Source organism: Microtus ochrogaster, unplaced genomic scaffold (genome assembly GCF_000317375.1).
Source record: "Microtus ochrogaster isolate Prairie Vole_2 unplaced genomic scaffold, MicOch1.0 UNK4, whole genome shotgun sequence".
Lineage (NCBI taxonomy): Eukaryota > Metazoa > Chordata > Mammalia > Rodentia > Cricetidae > Microtus > Microtus ochrogaster.
Genome location: NW_004949102.1, coordinates 11,951,204 through 11,961,588, shown reverse-complemented (window position 1 = coordinate 11,961,588; position 10,385 = coordinate 11,951,204). Strand labels below are relative to the sequence as shown.

The 10,385-nt window shown below is 39.8% G+C and overlaps 1 protein-coding gene across 1 annotated transcript in view; it reads right to left on the bottom strand.

Moving 5' to 3' along the window:
- Window positions 1–1,588: 1,588 nt before the first annotated feature.
- The window catches only part of Nup205 (nucleoporin 205), a 60,313-nt gene continuing 51,516 nt past the window's right edge, over window positions 1,589–10,385 (bottom strand). Inside the window, exons 31-35 of the mRNA XM_026788577.1 lie at window positions 8,164–8,312; window positions 6,623–6,814; window positions 5,763–5,884; window positions 4,026–4,164; window positions 1,589–2,142 (exon numbers count right to left, since the gene is read on the bottom strand). Coding sequence (XP_026644378.1) covers window positions 1,987–2,142; window positions 4,026–4,164; window positions 5,763–5,884; window positions 6,623–6,814; window positions 8,164–8,312 — 758 coding nt within the window. The 3' untranslated portion in view covers window positions 1,589–1,986. The remainder of the gene's footprint in view (window positions 2,143–4,025; window positions 4,165–5,762; window positions 5,885–6,622; window positions 6,815–8,163; window positions 8,313–10,385) is intronic.

Below are 10,385 nucleotides of genomic sequence, written 5' to 3'. Positions count from 1 at the left end.
TGTGTAAGGTAGCTAGTGTTATAATAAAAACACTACAGAGTGCTTCTGGAGTTTATGTCCTCTACAGGCACAAGCAGACTCCTGCCATCAAAGCTGGGAGAAACAGAATTTTCCAAACACTGAGCATCTTTCGTAGATTAGCAACACTAGCACAAGGGCATTCACACAACCTAAAACCTACGAAGGTACTTTCAAAGGTATTTTTTAACAGTTTAAGAAAAACCTTTATTTAAAAGTTTCAGGAGGAGAAGAAGGAGGGGAAACTGTGGTCAGTATGTAAAATAAATGAAAAGAATCCAAAAAGAAAAAAACCTTCAAACTTTCTAAAATCAGAAATCAGTACTTCCTATTAAGCAGTGAGAGCTTAGACTTACAAGATAAATGAACTTTAACCCTCCTCCTAACAATGAAGTGGAGGAGGAGCTAACTTACGCGTAAACACAAAGGAGAATAAGCTGCAGGACAAGCTCTGAGCCTCAGCTCAGGACCTGGCTGCTCCCTCGGAAGCAGCATGGAGGAATGAGGATAAATTCACGGAACACTTGCGGACCCTAAGCATACTGAGGAGTTAAGACTTGGGAATATCAGGAGGAGGCCTTTGCAATACCTGCACTACACTATGGGATGTGGTAGAGGCAGGAAGGGGGACTGTCCTGGAGTCAAACTCTGACCTCCACTACTGAGAAGACCCCAGTTCCCCTCAGAGAGCAAGGCTCCAAGTATTCTGAGAGGAACTGCACCCAGTCTTAGTCAACTCTCCCACCCGAGGGCTCAGATACAGACGCAGCCACAAAGAGGCAAAGTGCTAGAGACAGCAGACTAGGGGCTGTCTCACAGAAATAGAGGAAGTGTAGTTAAGTGCACAGGCTCCGAATGCACACTGCCTGGGACTCTGTAACAGTCCCGTGCTTCAAATCCCTCACCTATAAACAACAACAGCCCAACCTCTCAAGAGCCTTGCATACTCGAGTTGACTACCATACTGGGGAAAGCAGCGCCAGCACATACCTAAGGAACATGTTACAGGGTCCCAGGCAGTGCATGTGCTGAGTGGACAAGCCTCATCACCTGTGCTATCATTCAAGATCACTGGCAGCACCAAGCAACCTTAAACACAAGGGGACCCAGTGAATATACCTTCTCCTTCAGAGAAGAGGCCTGCAGTGAAAATTTAAAACGCCAAGACTGACTTTAGGGTGCTGGCTTTAGAATTTACATAGTATAGAATTTATACTTAAGAACAAAAGTGACAAAAAATTCATCATTTCCTAGCATTTTTCTTAATCATGGCAACCTTTTAATAACTAATTTTTCTATACTCTTTATTTTATTTTTGGTTTTTCAAGACAGGGTTTCTCTGTAGCTTTGGTGCCTATCCTGGAACTAGCTCCTGTAGGCCAGGCCTGCCTCTGCCTCCCAAGTGCTAAGATTAAAGGTGTGCGCCACCACAGCCCGACTTAATTTTTTTCTACACTCGTGAAATATTTCTAGAATTAAAAGAAATTCCTCTTACTTCTCTTTAATAAGCAGCCCTGGCTTTCCTGGAACTCACTCTGTAGACTAGACTGGCCTCAAACTCACAAAGATCCTCCTGTCTCTGCCTCCCGAGTACTGAGATTAAAGGTATGCACTACCACCACCCAGCTTTCAATAAGCTTTTAATCCATTAAATGCATGTAAAATTCTTCTAAACCAGCAAATTGAAGGGTAATACTGCGCTCGTCTATCACCTCTGCATGCTGCGATCCCAATACATGCAGTGCAGTGTTTGCAAAGCTATTTACCAAAAGCAGGTAATGAGACCCTGATGCTTTTTAATTATCTCCTTGAACTTTTTGATTATTTTGAGTATATGGTTGATATAAGTATAAACTTATTACTTAATAAAGGTAGTCGAATGTCTCCGGTACCAAGTTCAAGTCAGTTGCATGGTAACTGCAGAGTAATAGAAACGTCTCTCCTCAGTCTGTGCCAGTCTGTAGAGAATTAACTTGCGCTCAACATAACCAACTCACCAGGAAGTGCTGCTTTACTTATGATTCCTGTCAGCAGAGCTAATTCCTGCAAGGAGCCGGCGCTAACATCATGACAGCGCAGGATCGCCTGGATGGTATCGGAATGCGAAATGAGAAACTGCAGCACCTGAGCGGCCCAAGATGGAGGAGGAAGAGAAGAAAACTACATCATATGTATAATTCATCTTTTCAGTAAGGAACTGTATGCAATGAAGAACGAGAGAAGCAGCTGCTTTCTCAACTTAAACAGCTCATTCCCTCACAAAGCAAAATATAACCACATCTTACCACAAAGCTCAACTAGTCAAAGTTTGCATATTAACACAGCAGAGCTAGCTGTAGGAGACCATGACTTAGAAACACTGCGTGAAAACACCTATTTTACTTCTTTTGCTTTATTTAAAAGGAATCAAGAGAATTTCATATTAATGGGCATAAAATGGTCACTAAACTCAAAGAAGTCACTCTTTGTAAGCCTGACTTGGGTAGCATGCTTCAACCATAAAAGCTCTTGTTACTATTGATAAAGCAAGAACGAAAGCTACAGAAATTCTTCCGTCCTTCTTTCTGCCTTTGTTATTGTCTGGAACACTCCCGAGGCACTAAAGTGGAGGTGTGGGAGTGTGAAGGGAGAAGTGGGGGAGGATCACTTAATCTAGTACGGAAGCAGTCCAGGAAACCCCGAGTTTAAAGAATGAGCTCAAAGCCATTCTGAGTATCAAAGGATGTCCCTTGGGCTGCTGCAGGGCAAATAAGGCATCGCTGTAGAAACCACAAATACTACCTGGGGAGGCAACTCTGACTGCAATGTAGGAAAACACAATATCAGAAACAAAAGCATCCCATTACCTCATGCTGTTAAAAAAAATCATGTGTAAATATGATACTTTATTTTATACTTTTTATTTTTGTTAGAAACAGGGTCTCAGAGAGTCCAAGAAGGCCTTGAACTAGCCACCTAGCTGTGGAAGACCTTGAACTCTTGATCCTCCTGCCTTACTTCCTAAGTGTTTGGATGACAGGAATGTATAGCCATACCCAGTTTTAAGGGCTTTGTTTTCATTATTTTGAGACAGAGTTTCACTGCATAGCCAGACTAATTCGTTTTATGGCCTCAGCCTCCCTAGCACTGGACTTACAAATACACACTACTACACAAGGTGTGAGGCTCCTCTTCTGTATTTTCTATAGACCTTGTGGTGGTTTGGATGAAAATGACCCCATAAGCTTATATGTTTGAATACTTGGCCCCAGTTGGTGTAACTGTTTAGAAAGAATATGGCCTTGTAGGAAAAGGTGTCACTGAGGGAGGGTCTGGAGGCTTGAAAAGATACACACCATTCCCAGTGTGCTCTCTCTCTCTCTGCCTCCTACAAGATGTGAGTTCTCAGCTGCCCCTGTGGCCATGCCTTTGCTCTGTCATCGTGGACTCTAACCCCCTGAAACTGCAAGCTCAATTAAACCCTCTTTTTTAAGTTGCCTTGGCCTCGGTCATGTGTTTGCCAAAGCAATAGAGGTGGTGCACATCTTTAATCCCAGAACTCAGGACGCAGAGGCAGGTGGATCTGAGAGTTCGAGGCTAGTCTGGTCTACAAGAGCTAGTTCCAGGACAGCTAGGGCTGTTCACAGAAAAATTCTTGTCTCAAAAAAAATAAAAATAAAAAAATAAGAAAGAAAAGAAAAAGAAAAATGAAAAGCAACTAAGACAGGCCTACTATACCCTCTCTAAATCCCTGGCTAAAATACATCCTAAATATCATCTTATTCCTATCAGGATAACTGCTTACTTTTCTACAGAAATAAATTTCAATCTCTTGTTTTCCATCTCAGGATTCTACTAAGCAGCTACAATGTTCACTCACACAAGATTACAAAAGCTGGTCAGATGCTCTATACTCTGCTTTGCTAACAGGATGGACATGACTTCACGTGAGCTTTCCATCTATAGAATCTCTGCATTTCTAAATGTAGGCTCTGCATTAGTGACTTCTGTACAAGTGTTCACCTTACCTGTCCTGCTGCCTGCAAGTGCTGGGCTACACTCGACGTGAGGATGACCTGGCATAGCTGGAGGGCTGGAAGAAGAATTTGTCGATATCGATCCACGGGCGTTGGGATGAACATCGGGGGGTCTCTCATACCAAACATGCTTGATTCATTTCAAACAAGGAGAGAGCAATACTGCATTTAAGATAGGGTCCTAAAAATTCACTATTATTTACATGCTAAATTATAAACACTTATATGTTAAAATATTTAAACAAAATAAAATGAGTGGAACAGAAGCAGAACACAAAAAGATGCTTTATGTAGACAAGGGATTCTATGTCAGGATCTAAAAGTATTTAACTCAAAACTCTCTTTACAGACAAAGAAATAGTTAACTTTCGTGTTTAAAACTTGTAGTTTAGGGGGGCTGGAGTAGTTTAGGGGGGCTGGAGTGATGGCTCAGCGGTTAAGAGCATTGCGTGCTCTTCCAAAGTACCCAAGTTCGATTCCCAGCAACCACATGGTGGCTCACAACCATCTGTAATGAGGTCTGGTGTCCTCTTCTGGCCTGCAGGCATATATGCAAACAGAATATTGTATCCATAATAAATAAGTAAATATTAAAAAAAAAAGATTTAAAAAAAAACCCTTGTAGTTTAGTATGAGAATATCCCTTCTCCTGAGTAAAACAGTTCTGTGTTTAGCCTAAATAAGCTTAGACACTAATTTGCCAATGGATTTTCTTTGAGTTTAAGCAATAACTAAATTCACCTTAAGTAACTGTTATTGCTAGGAAGATATGCTGATTGCCTATCAATGCTGCCATCCTGTACACTGTGGGAGGGGGAACCAGAGCTCATGGGAAGAATCAGCTCTAAAAGTGTTTGTGTGACTTACAAATCTGACAACCAGATCTCAATCCCTAGATCCCACACTGAAAGGAGAGAAGCAACTTCCAAAAGTTGTTCTCAGACCTCCACACACACTGTAGTGCCTGCAAGCCACACACAACCCAAATAAATAAAATTAAATTTAAAAAACCAAATTTAAAAATTAAATTTAAAAAACTGAATGACTGAACTGACATCTGCTGAAAAACTTGAAACTTAAGGCTGGGCAGTAGTAGTGCATGCCTTTAATCCCAACACTCAGGAGGTAGAGTTTAGGGGGATCTCTGTGAGTTCAAGGCCAATAGATTGGTCTATAATGGGAATTTCAGGACAGGTAGAGATGTTACACAGAGAAACCCTGTCTTAAAAAAACCAACCAACCAACCAACCAACCAAACAAACAAACAAACAAAAAAAACCATCCTGAAACTTTTCTTCTCCGTGATTTTGTTCCTTATACAACCCAGGCTAGCCTCAAGCTCACAATCCTCCTGCCTCAGTCTCCCAAGTGCTAGTCTTACAAACAGACGTGTACTACCACACCTACCAACAAGGTTTAAGTGTACTATTATTTTAGAAGGCCCCTGACTAGAAACAAGTATCTATGGAACTCATATAAAATAAGGCTGGCAAGGTAACACGGGCTAACAGAATTCTCACCCTCTCTCTCACACAGCACACTACTCCTCTGAAATGGAAAGAATTGGTCCCACCCACTTTTTACTATCTTGGGAACTTCCACTTACAAGAAAATGGCAAAGGCATGCAACACTCCCTGACCCTTAGGAAAATTATCTTTGTGATTTCCATTATTCTTTTACAATCCTTTGCTAGGAGTGTAAACAAGCTGGTTCGTGTGGACACTTACCCATGTGGGTCCATCTCTGGGCGCATGTCATATACCTGGCACTGTGCTAGCCTCACAACCACCCCAGACCTTAGGAGCTCCAATGCACCTTGCTGTAACTTAGCCACTCTTGTGAGAAACGCCTGCAAAGTTAAGAAAGGACGCATCAGTGCTGAAATCATGGCCAAGGGCCTCACAGCAACACAAGATACTCATACACATTCCTTATTAATCACTAATGAGGGGGAAATCCTGATTTGCCTATAAAAATACATCATATCTTTCTCCTAAGATATTTTATGGGAACTCAGAGGTAAATATTGTACATTTATACTACTGTACATGTATTATTGTTGCAAATCGTACATTATTATTGTGAATTATTCAATTCAAATATAGCTTACGTCAACAGGTCAGTTGAGTTTGCTGTGCTCACTTCTAGTGTGGCTTTAGTATATTAAATATTTAGCAAATATCTAGGAATAAATGGGTGAAAAGAAAAAGACTCTAAGACTTCCACGATTGTGACAGACGTAAAATATTTAACATGGGGAAATTGTACCAGATCTGGAGGGAAGGAAATGACAAAGCAGACACTACGTTTAAGTCGCTGCTCCTCCCATGAACCCTGGCTTCCATGCCACTCTCAGGAGCGTTCTGAGTGAGCAAGCAGCAGGATAATTCCAGCACACCTTCACACACAGAAAATGCGTTCCTAACACAAATTCCCAGATGTCAAGCTCTTAAAATAACAACAGTTTATATAACAGAAATTCTCAGGGTGCAGCAGTAGCCCAGTGGAAAGCACAGCAGCCTTCCAATACACACCTCCGGGCCCTAAAGACGGCTGCTGACCTAATGCCAATGTCCACAACCCTTACCATTTTGGATTCATAGGTATAAAGGGCTTTTAAGAGAGGAGGCTGTGGAGTCAGCAAGCTCTGCAGAGTACGGTCATCTTCCACCAAGCTATCCACAAGGACCTTCAAATAGCCACTGTTGGAAAGGTACAGGAGCCATTGCTGCTGCTTGTCCACAGAGACAATCCGATCAAGAAGAGCCAGGGCCAACATCTAAAGGAAGAAGGAATCAGAATCAAAGGCCCAATATGTGAATGGCTACCAAACCACTGACAGGCACTGCCTTTACTTGAGGTACTAAGAATGTTTATAATAAAATTTCGATGTTTTTTTTGAGAATTTGGAACTGTATGTAACTAGAATCTCAATTTCTTGATATAAAGAGAATTTTCAGTTTCAACTTTTAAATCTGAAGCAAAACCTGTATTAAATATAATTTATATTTTAGCCAGAACCAGGCACTACTTGTTTAAAAGAACAGAAAACTAATTTCTTAAAAATGTTCGTGTGGGGGCTGGAGAGATGGCTCAGTGGTTAAGAGCATTGCCTGCTCTTCCAAAGGTCTTGAGTTCAATTCCCAGCAACCACATGGTGGCTCACAACTATCTGTAATGAGATCTGGTGCCCTCTTCTGGCCTGCAGGCATACACACAGAATATTGTATACATAATAAATAAATAAATATTTAAAAAAAATGTTCGTGTGCATGCCTGTGTGAGATTACAAGCACGATAAAAGCCAGAAAAGGCATTGGATTCCCTGGAATTGAAGTTACAGACATTGTGAGCTGCCAAGTGCAGGTGCTGGGAGGTGAACTCAGATCCTCCCCAACAACAGTAAGCACTCTTCACTGCCGAGCCACCTCTCCAGCTCCCATGTTTTCTTTTAACTGTTACTTCTAATTCTAAAATTTTATGTGTTATTTAGAGGAATCTTAGAAAAGTATTAAAAATAAATGTAAACTAATAAACACAGTTAAACCCATTTTGATCTATTTCCTCCCAGTGTTTTATTAGATATATAAAAATATTTTAAATTTTTAAGCATAATTGAGGGGTTGCTCTCTAGTTTGTATTTTATCCTATTTCTTAAGTTTTTTTTTCCTTCCATGGCCTTGAAATAAACCATGTAAGTGCTACAGGATTGTCCAGTGGGATGAAATCCTCTCACCGTGTCATCAGGATGCCATGATGCTTTACTGAAGGGAAAATGCAAGCTGCCTTCATAAGGTATCATATAAAAGAGAACACAATCATGTCTAGCAGTAGACAGAACAAAGATCTATTAGGCAGGATTTTTGTTGTTTCTATCCGTGTTGTTCTACTTGAAAACCTCAAACTTAGCATATGTAATTAAGAAGAAATTCTGAGTTAAGATTCCACACAATCAAAACAGAGTAACAAAACAGAAGCTACAATCACAGCAAATGAGCAAACTCACTATAAAATAATATAGAAAATAATTCTCCATCTGCAACGTACATTTTAAAAGTTGATTCAGTATACACCTTCATAAATGCACAATACTTATTCAGTAGCAGTTCTAAACAATTGTTATTTTACCCTTCCAATCTCGTGGCCATCACAAGCGTCTCGACAGACCACTTCCATGAGGGCAGCACCATAACTTTCAATGATAGCCATATTTTCTCGTTGTAATTTACTAAACACATCTTCAGGGGCTGTCAGCCTTTCCCACATGGTTTTCTTAGCTGCAAGTATTAAAATAGAAAAAAATCCAATGAAAATCAGTTCAGCAACTCTATCTCATATCCCATAACCAAAGAAATCCATTACTACATGCATACAAAAGACCAGATCAATGAGTTCAGACGAATGAACTTTAAGAACACATCATGCACGTACACTAATAACACTCATAATGTATGGCTCTTTCAGAAAGTAAAATTAATTATGGATCCTAAGAAAACTGAAAACTTGTATTTACTCTGCTAATCAATTTGCTTTTATAGTTTGTTGTCATCTTTGAGGATTTGGCTAAGAAGAAACAGATACGATATAGAAAAAAAATATCACTCAAAAAGGAAAAACAGAAAGTTTTAATCTTTGGGATTTTTTTTTGGTTTGGTTTGTTTTTTTTTCAAAACAGGGTTTCTCTTTAGCTTTTGAGCCTGTCCTGGAACTAGCTCTTGTGTATCAGGCTGGCCTCGAACTCACAGAGATTTGCCTGCCTCTGCCCCCTGAGTGCTGGGATTAAAGGCGTATGCCACCACTGCCTGGCAATCTTTGGGATTTTTAAAATTGAAATATTTATTAAAGTTAAAAACATTATTTATAAGGGCAATTTAAACATAATAACAATTGGTAGTATAAACATATATTTCATTAAGAGTCATACAAACCTTATAAAACTTTCATAACCAAACAAAGCAACAGTTTTTATTTCAAACTAATTTCATGATTTTCCTCCTTAGTTTCTGACCTACCATCTTTTTTGTTATTTTTCAAGGCAGGGTTTCTCTGTCCCAGAACTTGCTTTGTAGACCTGGACGACCTCACCTACTTCTGCTCCTGAGTGATGGGATTAACAGCATATGCCACCATACTCAGGTCTGAACTACCATCTTGAACCAGGCACACAGCACACACTTGAGATCACTGTACAAGACTCTGAGTTTGATTAGCCTGGGCTCTACAAAGATCCAATCTGTACAGAAACTGTCATCTTGACGACTGTTCTAAGTGTGCTATAGACCTCCACCTACTGGTTAACTAGTGTTTGCCACTTTGACTAAAGGAATATGAAAAATCCTTTTTTAAGAGAAAAATATGGGAGTTATTGGGAATGCATAGTCCCAACTACATCTTTTTTAAAAAGAGTCTGATTATTCAAAAAGATTCTTTAAACAATTTATTTTTCTTGACCTTAAAAATACCTGCATACAGGGACTGTACAGAGGTTAAGAGCACTGACTGCTCTTCCAGAGCACCTGGGTTGATCCCCAACTCTTACATGGTAGCTCATAACCATATGAAACTCCACTTCCAAGGGATCTGACATCTTCTTCTGGCCTGGGACATACTGTGCACAGATACACAGATATACATCCAGGCAAAACACCCAAACACAGAAAATTTTTTATACACACACATACATTAAGTAGGCGCTACACCTCTATAAATCTACCATTGGTTGTTGTTATCTTCTAAGGTACCACGCATGAATGACAGCCACCATAACAATGAGGAACTGTATTAAAGGGTTGCAGTATTAGAAAGGTTTGGAACCACTGCTTTAATGAAGAAATCCTACCTTGAATTTATGTAAAACAATCTTCACACTAGTATAAAATACACATATACTACAGATGAGCATTTGTACTAGGTAAGACCATTTTTATACGGCCATGAAAAAATAAAATCTATTAAAATAAAACTGCATACTGCTTCATATGGGAATTCTACCATAAATCTTCCTCTTGAAAAGTAGAGACATATGAGAATTTTGAGACAATATTTCTATGATAGTAAAGTATTAGAATTTTTATGCCTATGAATAAGCAAACTGCTTAAAAGTTATGTTCTTACTATAGAGCCATTTTATAAGACTTCAGTAAGTATGTACTGTGATGCAAGAAGAGACACTGTCCAAGTACGCGGTTCAAGTATATAAAACTACACATCATCTGAGACTCTTAAAAACTAAACATACACCCCAGCTTTATAGCAATCTAACGGTTATGTCAAGATTACTAATTGTAAGCCGGGAGGTGGTGGCGCACGCCTTTAATCCCAGCACTTGGGAGGCAGAGGCAGGCGGATCT